Here is a 15,008-nt window from a genome sequence, read left to right on the forward strand (position 1 = left end):
TGATGTCAAAAAAGTTTTGCTTGCTAATGTTGGCACAAATCTGATTCCATATTTATCCATTAATAGTCAGGCAGATTTTAGCATGAAAAGTGAGAACAGTTGGTCAAGTTGCATTTTTGCCCCCTTTTCTGCGTGTTTGCCCACACCTGCCCTCTTCCTGTCTCTGCACTGAACTTGGCACTGCTCCGAGGACTCCATGCGAGATGGGGTGCTGAAGGACAGATTCGGCCCATTAGCCTGTAGTTGCTGAAGGACAGATTCGGCCCATTAGCCTGTAGGTGCCGAAGGACAGATTCGGCCCATTAGTCTGTAGGAGCCGAAGGACAGATTCGGCCCATTAGCCTGTAGGTACCTAAGGACAGATTCGGCCCATTAGCCCTGTAGGAGCCGAAGGACAGATTCGGCCCATTAGCCCTGTAGGAGCCGAAGGACAGATTCGGCCCATTAGCCTGTAGTTCCTGTAGGACGGATTCGGCCCATTAGCCCTGTAGGAGCCGAAGGACAGATTCGGCCCATTAACTTGTAGGTGCCGAAGGACAGATTCGGCCCATTAGCCTGTAGGTGCCGAAGGACAGATTCGGCCCATTAGCCCTGTAGGTGCCGAAGGACAGATTCGGCCCTTTAGCCCTGTAGGTGCCGAAGGACAGATTCGGCCCATTAGCCCTGTAGGTGCCGAAGGACAGATTCGGCCCATTAGCCCTGTAGGTGCCGAAGGACAGATTCGGCCCATTAATTCGGCCCTGGATACCTCAATGTCAAATATGTTTGTCAAAATACTAATATTCAGCTTCGTATAAAAGATCATCATGAATTCACAAGCTAATCAACCAGTTTATTGACTGAATGAAATTCTGGTATTTAGCTCTGTTAATCAAGTTAATCACTGTAAATGTCACTGGGTACAAAGGGCTGCATAGAAAACTGTCCTTCCTGCCCGCTGTGTCTCTCTGTGCTGGAGCCTGATGTCACTGGTTCTCTTCTGTTGTCATGAGAAAATTACGAAGCCACCCTAGTGAATAAAGCTTAACATGACAGTTACATCTTTCCAGACTAATATACCACAAGGTTATTCTGTATCTGCAGCAACAGCAGTTTTAACATGGAGATTTTCAGTCTTTGTTACATTTGTATAGATGAATTGAGGTCTTTATGTTTATGTTTTATTCACAGAGACCAAATGGAAGAATGCAGTTCAGATCTACATGATAAATCAGGTTTATCATCCATACTGAAGGTTTGTATTTATTGGTGATATATATTTTCTTGGCTTTTTGCGGTAAATTAATTTTTATTTTCTAGCTGTATGATAAGAAATTTAGCATGTTAAAGGAAATATATTTAAAACTATGATTCACAAATGAAACTCTTAAAAAGTTTTGTGCAAGTAGCAATAATTAACTGTGACTGTTTATTTTAGTCACTAGAGGAAAAAGCCGTAAAGTTCCTAAAGGATGAGCTGAAGAAGTTTGTGAGGTACCTAGATCAGAATTACCCAGAATGCTCTGAGCCTCAGCTAGAGGAGGACAATGACCTGGACAGTGAAGGTCAGATGCAGAAGACCTGTGGTAGAGGGGGAGCTCTGAAGATCACACTGTACATCCTGAGGACCATGAAACAAAATGATCTCGCTGACATGCTGGAGAAGAGTAAGAGCCTCATAGCATTCTGTACATGTACAGTACTGTGCTAGGGTGACCACCTAATCCATGTCAGGAGGGACACTATGAGCTACTTCAGCTTTTACGAACTACTTTAAAGCTGAAAGGATTCTGTGCTCTGCTAAAATGTTTGGTTAGTTCCTAGATTGAAAGACTCATCCAGCTGTTTCGCATTAACATTACTGACACATATGCATGATTATAGGAGACTGACCAATCAGCATACGGCAAGAACCCAGTGCTTAAGTGAAATCCTGGTCCTTTTAATTGAAATGGGTGAAACGGTAGTTTACAAATCCTGTTGTAGCTCATAGTGTCCCTCCTGACATGGATTAGGTGGTCACCCTATACTGTGCTAAAGTCCTGGGCAGAGAAAAAGATGTTTAAATGGTCTTCATGTTGGTGTAAAACTATTATAATATGTATGTCAAAGTGTGTTAGCTATTTGAAATCCTCTGCTAAAGTCACCCCTGTATTTGCAGAAATCGTACACGCACTAACACACTTCATGTGGCTAATCAGTATCTCATTAGTTTTTAAACTAATTTCCTTAATTAATGAAGTGAGCTGGTGTTGAAATTTAGCAAACACATGAACTGGCTGTGGTGCCCCTGAGGAGGTTTGGGAGCTGAAAAGGGGTTTTGTGTTTTTTTGTTCTGAGCAGATATACACTTACTACCTAGATAAATGGCTTTTAACATTTCCTTTGGCTGCCTAAGGCTTATGTACGGTCCTGTATGTGGTATTCCAGTGAAATATGTATAATAAAACTTTGAGTTTCACATTTGTCACAGTGAAATATCTGAATTTGTATGTGTAAAAATGTGTGTTTTTGGAAAATATTCTTCCTCTCATACCAGTCTGGAATAATGCATTTTCGTCTCATTTCTCTTCAGGACTCATGCTACAATATCAGCAGAAAATCAAAAGTAAACTTAAGAATCAATTTGAGTGTGTATTTGAAGGGAAAGCTAAGGAAGGACAGCCAACACTTCTCAATGAGATTTACACAGAACTCTACATAACTGAAGGTGGGACTGGACGAGTCAATGATGAACATGAAGTGAGACAGATTGAAACAGCATCCAAGAAGAGGCGAACAGAAGATACTACAGTCAAGTGCAACGATATATTTAAACCCTTATGTGGGCGTGAGACACCTATCAGAACTGTACTCACTAAAGGGGTGGCAGGTATCGGGAAAACAGTCTCTGTGCAGAAATTTATTCTCGACTGGGCAGAAGGAAAAGCAAACCAGGATGTTCACTTCATATTTGCTCTTCCTTTCCGGGACCTGAATTTGATTAAGGATGAATACAGTCTGATTGAACTGCTTCACCGCTTTGTCCCAGAACTGAAATCACTTGAATCCACTGAGCTGTTTAAGTACAAAGTCTTGTTCATCTTTGATGGTCTGGATGAGTGTCGCCTTCCTCTAGATTTTCAGAGCAATGAGAGCTGGTTTGATGTAACAAAGAAAATGTCACTGGATGTGCTGTTGACTAACCTCATTAAGGGGAATCTGCTTCGATCCGCTCTCCTCTGGATAACCTCCCGGCCAGCAGCAGCCAATCAGATACCTGCTAAGTATGTCCACCAGGTGACAGAGATACGAGGGTTCAGTGATGCCCAGAAGGAGGAGTATTTCAGGAGGAGATTCAGTGATCAGAGCCTGGCCAGCAGGATTGTCACACATGTGAAATCATCAAGGAGCCTCTTCATCATGTGCCACATACCTGTGTTCTGCTGGATTTCAGCCACTGTCCTTGAGAGGCTTTTTAGTGAGTCTGACAGGGCAGAAATTCCAAGGACTCTGACTCAAATGTACACACACTTCCTGATCTTTCAGACAAGTTTAAAAAAAGACAAGTATATGAAGAAACATGAAACCAAGCTTAAGGAATACAGCAAGGAATTCCTTTTGAAACTTGGTAAACTGGCTTTTGTCAACCTTGAGAAAGGCAATCTCATATTTTATGAGCAAGAGCTGACAGAGAATGACATTGATGTCACTGAAGCTTCAGTTTATTCTGGAGTGTGCACAGAAGTCTTTAAGGAGGAGTATGGGTTGTATCGGGATAAGGTGTACTGCTTTGTGCATCTGAGCATCCAGGAGTATCTTGCTGCTTTATATGTGTTTCTGTCAAACTCATCAGCTGACCTGCTGAAGACTGCAGTGGATCAGGCATTAAAGAGCAAGAATGGACACTTGGACCTCTACCTCCGCTTCCTCCTGGGCCTCTCAACTGACTCCAGTAAGACTCTGTTACAAAGGCTACTGGGAGAGACAAGAATCTGCTCACATACCATTAAGGAAATGGACCAATACATCCATCCCTCCAATGTTTGTCCCCCTGTGTCCTATTCAGGGCCCCTGGGGTCTGAAGCTTATCCCCAAAGCTCCGTGCCCATGGCAGGGAATAACCCAGGATGGGGTGCCAATCCATCACAGGCTCAATACATCCATCCCTCCAATGTCTGTCCCCCTGTGTCCTATTCAGGGCCCCTGGGGTCTGAAGCTTATCCCCAAAGCCCTGTGCTCATGGCAGGGAATAACCCAGGATGGGGTGCCAATCCATCACAGCCTCAATACATCCATCCCTCCAATGTCTGTCCCCCTGTGTCCTATTCAGGGCCCCTGGGGTCTGAAGCTTATCCCCAAAGCTCCGTGCCCATGGCAGGGAATAACCCAGGATGGGGTGCCAATCTATCACAGCCTCAATACATCCATACCTCCAATGTCTGTCCCCCTGTGTCCTATTCAGGGCCCCTAGGGTCTGAAGCTTTTCCCCAAACCTCCGTGCTCATGGCAGGGAATAACCCAGGATGGGGTGCCAATCTATCACAGCCTCAATACATCCATACCTCCAATGTCTGTCCCCCTGTGTCCTATTCAGAGCCCCTGGGGTCTGAAGCTTTTCCCCAAAGCTCTGTGCTCATGGCAGGGAATAACCCAGGATGGGGTGCCAATCTATCACAGCCTCAATACATCCATCCCTCCAATGTCTGTCCCTCTGTGTCCTATTCAGGGCCCCTGGGGTCTGAAGCTTTTCCCCAAAGCTCCGTGCTCATGGCAGGGAATAACCCAGGATGGGGTGCCAATCTATCACAGCCTCAATACATCCATCCCTCCAATGTCTGTCGCCCTGTGTCCTATTCAGGGCCGCTAGGGTCTGAAGCTTTTCCCCAAAGCTCCGTGCTCATGGCAGGGACAGACTCTGGATGTGGTTCCGACTCAGAATTGGATGCCACCCCATCACTGGCCGAATACATCAAGGACAAAATAGAGGATAATTTATCTCCAGAAAGGACCATCAACCTGTTCCACTGTCTGATTGAGTTGGGTGACAATTCTCTAGTAGAGGAAGTACAAAGATACCTGAATTCAGGAAACCTTTCAGCAGAAGACCTCTCACCTGCACAGTACTCAGCTCTGGCCTTTGTGATGCTGATGTCAGATGAGGAGCTGGATGTGTTTGATCTGAAGAAATACATCAGATCAGATAAAGAGCACTGCAGGCTGCTGCCTGTGGTCAAGAACTCCAGGACGGCTCTGTAAGTGACGTGGGGATGGGAAATCATGTCTGGTCTGGTAGTAATACATGAATATTGTTTGAAATATATCTAATTTATTTCTCCTCTTGGATTAATGACTGGGATGTGTTTTTGATAATCCGGACCACAGACTTTATAATGACTGAAGGTAGTGATGTAGTAACAAACAAAAAAGTGACGTTTCCTTTCCCATCCAGTCTGCCTTCTGATCACGGGCACAGCATCCTAACCTTTCTGTGTGGAGTTTACATGCTGTTCACATGCTGTGCTCATGGGTTTCTGCTGGGGGCTCTGGTTTCCTCCCAAAAGTGTGTAGCTCAGGTTGATTGATGAGTCTAAATTGGCCCAGTGGTGTGTTGGTTCCTGCCTGCACCCCTTGTTCCCAGTATTGGCTCTGGTGACCCCAGTTGGGATTAAGTGCTTATAGTGATGTATGACTTTTACTGAAGGCAGTAATGTAGTAAAAACAAAAAAGACAAGATTTCCATGACCATCCTTTGTGTAACAAATAACCAAAGATACAGTACAGCATTATACAGAATGGTCCTGTTTTCATGAATAGTGGGAAAACCACTCATATTCTTTTCAGTTCTGGATGCTGTAGGAAGCATTTCTGTAAATTATGTGTGGCGTGTGACTCTTTGGGTTCAGACCCTGTGTCCGTGAGCGGAAGGCCGCTGGTTCCGATCTCCTGGCCAGCAGAGTGATGTCATCGCTGGGTCCTTGAGCTGCGGGGGGGCTGGATGCTGGCCGACCCTGTGCTGTGACCCCAAACTTCCTCTCACCTGTATATGTGACGTGTGTCTCTTGGAGAGCAAGATGGGAGGGGTGAAAAGACAATTTCCCCATGGGGATGAATGAAGCATCGTTATTCATAAATCGTACAAACAAACGTTCCTGTTAAAAACCTATTTCACAGGATTGATAGCTCTCCAATTAGTGTATTGTTGATTAGGGCTGGGCGATAAGTAAAAAAAATGTATAGGTGTTGTTTTAGTTTAAAGATGTTGCAGTAAATAATAATTTTGAGTCCCCCCCACCATCACAGAATTCAATTTCAGTTCAATTCAGTTTTATTTATATAGCGCGTTTTCACAACATTACATTGTCTCAAAGAGCTTTACAGCATCCCCACCCGAAGCCCCCACTGAGCAGCCAGAGGCGACAGTGGCAAGGAAAAGCTCCCTAGAAGGAAGAAACCTTGAAGGACTGTGGAAGTTGGTTGAGAAACGTTGTAGTTAATGAGGCAATGGAACGTCTGATACTGTACTTTGGAGCTGAGCCTGAAGGGAGACTATACTGTATATCAAACGTTAACAAGTAATGATCTGAAAGCAGAGGATTCTGATGTATAATAGATATGTGTTCCAGCAGGACACCATGGCTAAGTATCAAATCAAGGGTATGGTTACAGGCATGAGTAGGCCGACTACATTCTGACATAGACCTACAGAGTCTAGGATAGCAGCAAACATCGTTGTTAAAGGGTCACTGTCATTCTCCATGTGGATATTAAAATCGGCAACAATCTGCCACCTTATCGTGGTGGAGGGGTTTGCGTGCCTCCGTGAACCTGGGGGCTAGGTTGTCGGGGGCAATAGCCCCTGGTAGGGTCTCCCAAGGCAAAAAGGTCCCAGGGGAGGGGCCAGACAAAGAGCAATCCAAAAGAACCCCATGATAATGAATGATAACAAGGTTTCGTTTCCCTCGCCCAGACTAGGGTCACCGGGGCCCCACCCTGGAGCCAGGCCTGGGGGAGGGGCCCGTTGGTGAGTGCCTGGTGGCCGGGCCTTGGCCTGTGGGGTCCGGTCGGGCATAGCCCGAAAGAGGCACGCGGGATTGTCCCCAGGTTGGCCCACCATCCGCAGGAGGAATGTCAGGGGTTCGGTGCTTTGTGGATCGGGTGGCGGCCAAGGGAGGCCCTGGCAGTCCAATCCTTGGCTAACAAAACTGGCTCTCGGGACATGGAATGTCACCTCTCTGGTGGGGAAGGAGCCTGAGCTTGTGCGTGAGGTTGAGAGGTATCGACTAGATATAGTCGGGCTCACCTCAACACATAGCTTGGGTTCCGGAGCCAATCTCCTGGAGAGGGGCTGGACGTTCTTTTCTTTTGGAGTTGTGGTGGGTGAGCGACGCCGGGCTGGGGTGGGGCTATTGGTGGCCCCACAGCTCGGTGCTTTAACAACGGAGTTTACCGCGGTGAACGAGAGGTCTGTTTCCCTGCGTCTTCGGGTCGGGGATAGGTCTCTGACTGTCATCTGCGCTAATGCGCCGAATGTCAGTTCGGAGTACCCGGCCTTCTTGGATTCCCTTAGCGGTATGCTATTTGGTGTGCCACAAGGGGATTCCATCGTTTTGCTGGGGGACTTCAACGCTCACGTGGGCAATGACAGTGTGACCTGGAGGGGGGTGATTGGGAGGAACGGCATCCCTGATCTGAACCCGAGTGGTGTTCTGTTATTGGACTTCTGTGCAGTGCATGGTTTGTCCATAACGAACACCATGTTCAAGCATAAGGGTGTCCATAAGTGGACATGGTACGAACATGCCCGGGGCTAAAGGTCGATGATTGATTTTATATTCGTATCATCTGACCTGTGGCCTTCTCTCTTGGACACTCGGGTAAAGAGAGGGGCAGAGCTGTCAACTGATCACCACCTGGTGGTGAGTTGGCTCAGGTGGCGGGGGAGGAAGCCGGTCAGACCTGGTAGGCCCAAGCGCATAGCTGGGAACGTCTGGCACAGGCTCCTGTCCGCCGGAGCATTAACTTGCACCTCCGGCAGAATTCCAACTGCATACCGGGGGAGGTCGGGGACATTGAGTCTGAATGGACACTGTTCCGGACCTCTATTGTGGAAGCGGCCGTACAGAGTTGTGGCTGCAGGGTGGTCGGTGCCAGTCGTGGCGGTAACCCCCGTACCCGATGGTGGACACCAGAGGTGAGGGGGGCTGTCAGGCTGAAGAAGGAGGCCTACTGGGAATTATTAGTCTGGTACTGGCAGGCCAGGCGGAACGCAGCTCGGGCGGTCGCAGAAGCAAAAAGCCGGGTGTGGGAGGAGTTCGGTGAGGCCATGGAAAGTGACTTTCGGTCGGCCTCAAAAAGGTTCTGGCAAACCATCCGGAATATCAGGAGGGGGAAGCAGCTCCTGGTTCCTACTATTTATAGTGGGGAGGGAGTGCTGTTGACCTCACCTGGGGACATCACCTGGAGGTGGAAGGAATACTTTGAGGACCTCCTCAACCCTGCCTCAGGTACATCTACGCACACTGTCTTTGAGACATCTGAGGACACGGAGCCCGAGGGTGCTGCGGGAGGCTTGCCCATCACTGGGGCTGAGGTGGCCACAGTGGTTAAAGAGCTACGTGGTAGCCTGGCCCCGGGGGTGGACGAGATCCGCCCGGCGTACCTGAAGGCTCTGGATGTTGTGGGGCTGTCGTGGCTGACACTCCTTCTCAACAGTGCGTGGAGGTCAGGGACAGTGCCGCTGGATTGGCAGACCGGGGTGGTGGTCCCCTTATTTAAGAAGGGGGACCGGAGGGTGTGTTCCAACTATAGGGGGATCACACTTCTCAGCCTCCCTGAGAAGGTCTATTCCAGGGTACTGGAGAGCAGGGTGAGATCGATAGTCGATTCTCGGATTTAGGAGGAACAATGCGGTTTTTGTCCTGGCCGTGGAACACTGGACCAGCTTTATACCCTCACAAGGGTGCTGGAGGGGGCCTGGGAGTTTGCCTATCCAGTCTACATGTGTTTTGTGGATTTGGAAAAGGCTTACGACTGGGTACCCCGGGGTGCTCTGTGGGGGGTGCTTCAGGAGTATGGGGTCCGAGGTCCACTGTTGTGGGTGATTCGGTCCCTGTATGAACGGGGCAGAAGCTTGGTCCGCATTGCCGGTTATAAGTCGGACATGTTCCCAGTGTGTGTTGGGCTCCGGCAGGGCTGCCCTTTGTCATCAATCCTGTTTATAATATTTATGGACAGGATTTCTAGGCGCAGTCAGGGTGTTGAGGTTGTCCAGTTCGGTGGCCTCAGGATTGCCTCGCTGCTTTTTGCAGACGATGTCGTCCTGTTGACTTCTGTTGACCTCCAACGTACTCTGGGGCAGTTGAGTGCGAAGCGGCGGGGATGAGGATTAGCACCTCCAAGTCTGAAAACGGGTGGTTTGCCCTCTTCAGGTCAGGGAAGATGTACTGCCTCAAGTGGAGGAGTTTAAGTATCTCGGGGTCTTGTTCACGAGTGAGGGTAGGCGAGATCGGGAGCTGGATAAACGAATCGGAGCGGCGTCTACAGTTTTGCAGGCGCTTAACCGGTTCGTCGTGGCTAAGAAAGAACTGAGCCAAAAAGCAAAGCTCTCGATCTATTGGTCCATCTTCGTACCTACCCTCACCTATGGTCATGAGCTATAGGTAATGACCGAAAGAATGAGATCGCGAATACAGGCGGCCGAAATGAGGTTTCTCCGCAGGGTGTCTGGGCTCTCCCTTAGGGATAGGGTGAGAAGTTTGGATATCCGGGAGAGCCTCAGAGTAGAACCGCTGCTTCTCCACGTCGAAAGGAGCCAGTTGAGGTGGTTTGGACACCTGGTGCGGATGCCTCCTGGGCGGCTACCCGGAGAGGTTTTCCGTGCACGTACTACAGGGAGGAGGCCCCGAGGCAGACCCAGGACTCGCTGGAGGGATTATATCTCCCGGCTGGCCTGGGAACGCCTCGGCGTCCTCCCCGAGGAGCTGGTAGAGGTAGCTGGGGAGAGGGAGGTCTGGGTATCTCTCCTGAAGCTGCTACCCCCGCGACCCGAACCCCGGACAAGCGGTAGATGATGGATGGATGGATGGATGGACAATCTGCAAACTCCTTGCTTGTGTATTGAACTACAAAGAGATGAGCCAGCAAGACTAAGAAGAAGAATTTCAAATGTGCTAAAGCTATAAGCACTTTGCTCAGACACTCCTGGGTTAGACTGAAATATTGCAGCAGCACCAGCACCTTTTCCATCTGCTCGAGGGTTATGCTGTAATCAGCTGGAATAGATTCTTTTAGTTTTATGAATTAATTCGGTTTAAGCCAGGTCTCAGTTAGGCATAAGGACCAAGACTAAAATCAGTAATCATTTCATTTATTAGTAGCTCCTTAGGAGCCAGTGATCTTACATTCAAAAGTCCAGGTTTTAGCCTTGCATTACACCTATTACAGTATCTAATCACGGATTTGGTTTAATTATTATTAAGTTATCACGACATACATTGCGGTGGAATAGACATCCATGATTAACAGTGCGGGGAACAGACACATTCCTAGTAACATGAACCCTAGGTGACGACTCTAAGCGACTAGCAGGCGTCGGTTATTCCAGTTTGCCTGCCGCCTGGACTTGGCTCTGGCATCATGATTTGCCTGGAGACTATGCTATGGAGCTATGCTTTTGGACAGGAGATCAGCACCAGCCGGCGAGGGGTGAATACCGTCCCTCTTCAAAAGCCCAGGCCCACCCCCAAACTCAGGGGTAGGAAATGTGTGTGAAGTTATGAGACAAACTGCGTATTTGACTGTTATGGGAGGTTTACGTCCATCTTGCTGTCCATGTGTTCCTATATATTCTGTGATTTTTGGTTGCAGTTTGTACTTAAGGTTTTTACCTTTAGCTTTGAGCTAAGATGCACTGACTCATATGACTGCAGCAAATTGCCAAGATACACAAAACACTCTGCAGACTATAATTCATTTTGAAATGTAAGCTGTGCCGCTAATTATATTGAAAACAAATGCTTATTGTAATGCTTTGTATTTTACTAATGTGTAGGATGTGTATATGTCTGTGTCTTAAAGTGTTTTCTGTTCCAGGCTGAACAGCTGTGATCTCAGCGTTGAAAACTGTGAAGTGTTGGCTTCAGCATTAAGATCAAACTCTTCACTCCTGAGAGAGCTGGACCTGAGCAACAATGACCTGCAGGATTCAGGAGTGAAGCTGCTTTCTGCTGGACTGGGGGATTCACACTGTAAACTGGAGATACTGAGGTCAGTATTACTGGGTATTCCACACTGTAAACTGGAGATATTGATGTCAGTATTACTGGGTATTCCACACTGTAAACTGGACATACTGAGGTCAGTATTACTGGGTATTCCACACTGCAAACTGGAGATACTGAGGTCACTATTACTGGGTATTAGCTAAGGAATAGCTAATTAGCTAAGGGAAAGGGGGGAGGGGGCCTGCTTTCTCTTAGACACTAAACCAGGGATCGGGAACCTTTTTGGCTGAGAGAGCCATGAACGCCACATATTTTAAAATGTAATTCCGTGAGAGCCATACAATATGATTAAAACTAAATACAAATAAATGTGAGAATTTTATGTAAAACCAACACTTTTAAAGTACAATAAGTCTCTGAATTCTTTTTAATAACGTTGTTATGCTGTTGCTAACCAATGATGAATAAAGTACTTCTTACCTTCCCCATCTGTGAATGGCTTTCAGTTTCTCACAATTGCTAAAGCACCAGCAAAGCTAGCCGAATTCCAGTCACCTTGTTAGGTCCAAACACGGAGTTGCTGCTGAGTAGCTTGCACTCTGCACAGTAGCTCTTGACATGCTTTCTTCCTGCTGTCCCCCGCAGGAAATTTCGATGCAAATGTAGTATGACGTGTGTCGAAGTGCCGCTTTATATTTGACCGTTTCATCGATGCAATTTTATCATTGCATATTAGACACAATGCAGAACCTGCTCTCTCCACAAAGGCGATTCCTCTGTCCATTCCTGCTGAAAAGTACGATACTCCTCATCTTTTTTTTCTTCGATAAAAGGGTTTCTGCAATTAGCTAGCTGACTACTTGATTAAAAGGAGGAAAGTTTACTTCCTGACCTCACAACGACCCTTGTACGTTATGCATTATCCAATAAAATTTGGTGCTGTCCTGGAGGACAGCTGTGATTGGCTCCAGCCACCTGCAACCATGAACATGAGTGGTAGGAAATGAATGGATTGAAATACATGAGAATGTTTTATATTTTTAACGTTATTATTTTTTTTAATTAAAGATTTGTCTGCGAGCCAGATGCAGCCATCAAAAGAGCCACATCTGGCTCGCAAGCCATAGGTTCCCGACCCCTGTGCTAAACTGTATGTCTCAAAATATTTATTGGAGCAGTCACATTTATTTAATCCCTGTAATGGTGAGCTGATATTCACTGGGGAGTTTCTGTCTGTCTCTATGTAGGCTGTCAGTTTGTGGAGTCACAGAAGAAGGCTGTTCCTCCCTGGCTTCAGCTCTGAGGTCAAACCCCTCACACCTGAGAGAGCTGGATCTGAGCTACAATCACCAAGGAGACTCAGGAGTGAAGCTGCTCTCTGCTGTACTGGTTGATCCCAGTTGTAAACTGGAGAAGCTGAAGTGAGTACAGAATATGCATTTTTACAAAAAAGAAACTGGACACCAAGAAAACCCACAATGCATTTCAGCAGTTACATAATAAACAAACACAAACAGCTTCTGTTTTCTTCTCCTACTTCCTTATATCCCACAATTTTCTCAGCCCTCGATCCATGTTAGAAATAATTGAGCAGTGAAGCAGGAAACATCCATTCAACCATATAATCCATGCAAAACATTTGTGTTGGTTGGCAAAGTTAACGGTTCTGTTACAGTTAAACATGCTGATTTTAACATGTTATGGACGAAAATCTAATGGACACCAACAGAATCGGAATGATTGTTAAAATGATTTTTAGTAATTTAATTGTTTTCTGAAAATCTATTATGTCATGGCCTCTAGTCTCATTTGAATAGAGTGCTGCAGTGTAAAAAGTGAATTTAAAAGTGTTACATTTTTTTTTAAGGGTGGGCCAGTGTGAACTCACAGAGAAATGCTGTGAGGCGCTGGCTTCAGCTCTCAGATCAAACTCCTCACCTCTGAGAGAGCTGGACCTGAGTGACAATGACCTGCAGGATTCAGGAGTGAAGCTGCTCTCTGCAGGACTGGAGGATTCACACTGTAAGCTGGAGATACTGAGGTGAGTATTACTGGGTATCCCACACTGTAAACTGCGGGTACTGAGGTGAGTATTACTGGGTATTTCACACTTATGTCTACTAAGGTAGAAAATAACTAATGATTTCAAAATAAAGCAGGAGTATCTAAGGGTGTTTTCACATATAGTCTTCTTTAAAGGAACCAAACTCAGACCTCTAGAAGTGGTCCCAAAAGTGGACCAACAGGAAGGGAAGTCAGTTCTTTTTGTGTTCACAATGCGAGTTCATTTGAAAGGGGACTCAGTTCTTTTTGTGTTCACAATGCGAGTTCATTTGAAAGGGGACTCAGTTCTTTTTGTGTTCACAATGCGAGTTCATTTGAAAGGGGACTCAGTTCTTTTTGTGTTCACAATGCGAGTTCATTTGAAAGGGGACTCAGTTCTCTTTCTGGTTTACTTCAGCTCAGATGGGGCTGTTCACACTTCAAGGTCTTAAAGCTCTCAGACCTTTACTTTGTGTTGTAGATAGTTGATGTTTTATGTTTTCTTCGTTCCAAATGTCTAGAAGCGCCATAGTCTCCTCCTCTGAACAAACTATTCCGCGTCCCACACTTGCAGCCATTATTTTTGCTTGTTTCCCGGGACAGTACCACGTGATCTGCCTACGGCAAAGCTAAAGGGTAAAAATTGTCGAAGCAAGCCAGGACCACTTTGTGTTCATAATGCACAAGTTAAACAAACCGTGACGCAGACTAAAAGCAAACCGGACTGAGACCACCTCCCGATGTAGTCTCAGTTTGGTTAGTTTCAAAGGGGTCTGAGTTCGTTTGGTGAGGGCGTCTGCGCATGCGAGGGCGGCGAGGCGCGAGCGTAGGAGAGTGTCCTCGCGCGTGGGAGGGCGTCCGCGCATACGAGGGTGGCAAGGCGCGCGTAGGAGAGTGTCTGCATGTAGGAGAGTGTCCGCGCGTGGAAGGGCGTCTGCGCATGTGGGAGGGCGGCAAGGCCTTTTTACTGTGAGCTTGGATTCAATGACAAGTCATGGATTCTGTATATATATATTTTTATATATTACTGATATATATTTTTATATATTATACATTTTTTAATATATTATAAAAATATATATTTTAATATATTATTGATAAAATTCATTGTTTCTACATAATAATGCAGTCATTTTATGTTTTTGATGAAAGATTTTTTCATATAAATGCGTAGGAGGGCGTCCATGTGATTGAAGAGTGAAGATAATACATCCCAAAAATGTTTATAGGTTTCTGCAGGGAAACCATCCGGTCTGGGCTCTTTGTTGTTAGGCATTTGGTTGAGGACCTTATGGAGTTCTTCTGATGTTAATGGTGCATCAAGGGTATCTGCTATTTCATTGATTAATATGGGTCCAGATTACATAACAGATTACATAAATCCAGATTATTTAAAAATAATTCTATATCAACTGCATCTGGTTCTTGTTCTGAGGAGTATAGGTTCTAATAAAATGTTCGGAAGGTGTTAATTTCACGTGATTATTGAAATATTTATTACAGCAGTAACTTTTACTTATAAGTAATGTTTGTAATGGTGAGGTGATCTTATTTATTGGGGAGTTTTTTTCTGTCTCTCTGCAGGCTGTCAGGCTGTAGCGTCACAGAAGAAGGCTGTTCTTCCCTGGCTTCAGCTCTGAGGTCAAACCCCTCACACCTGAGAGAGCTGGACCTGAGCTACAATCACCCAGGAGACTCAGGAGTGAAGCTGCTCTCTGCTGTACTGGAGGATCCCAGCTGTAAACTGGAGAAGCTGAAGTGAGTACAGAGTGTGTGTCTGAC

The 15,008-nt window shown here is 46.3% G+C and overlaps 1 protein-coding gene across 5 annotated transcripts in view; it reads left to right on the top strand.

Annotated features, from left to right (window-relative positions):
- The window catches only part of LOC111844374 (uncharacterized), a 111,558-nt gene that overhangs the window by 19,477 nt on the left and 77,073 nt on the right, over positions 1-15,008 (top strand). For 3 of the 5 annotated variants that reach the window (XM_072710926.1, XM_072710925.1, XM_072710924.1), the window contains exons 6-12: positions 1,171-1,234; positions 1,418-1,646; positions 2,555-5,213; positions 11,053-11,226; positions 12,431-12,604; positions 13,051-13,224; positions 14,811-14,984. The exons of 1 other annotated variant lie outside the window; for it this stretch is intronic. In XM_072710926.1, coding sequence (XP_072567027.1) covers positions 1,171-1,234; positions 1,418-1,646; positions 2,555-5,213; positions 11,053-11,226; positions 12,431-12,604; positions 13,051-13,224; positions 14,811-14,984 — 3,648 coding nt within the window. Of the gene's footprint in view, positions 1-1,170; positions 1,235-1,417; positions 1,647-2,554; positions 5,214-11,052; positions 11,227-12,430; positions 12,605-13,050; positions 13,270-14,810; positions 14,985-15,008 lie in introns of all 5 variants that reach the window. One more of the 5 variants, XM_072710928.1, reaches the window with a different exon arrangement.

This window comes from Paramormyrops kingsleyae, chromosome 4, assembly GCF_048594095.1.
Source record: "Paramormyrops kingsleyae isolate MSU_618 chromosome 4, PKINGS_0.4, whole genome shotgun sequence".
Taxonomy (NCBI): domain Eukaryota; kingdom Metazoa; phylum Chordata; class Actinopteri; order Osteoglossiformes; family Mormyridae; genus Paramormyrops; species Paramormyrops kingsleyae.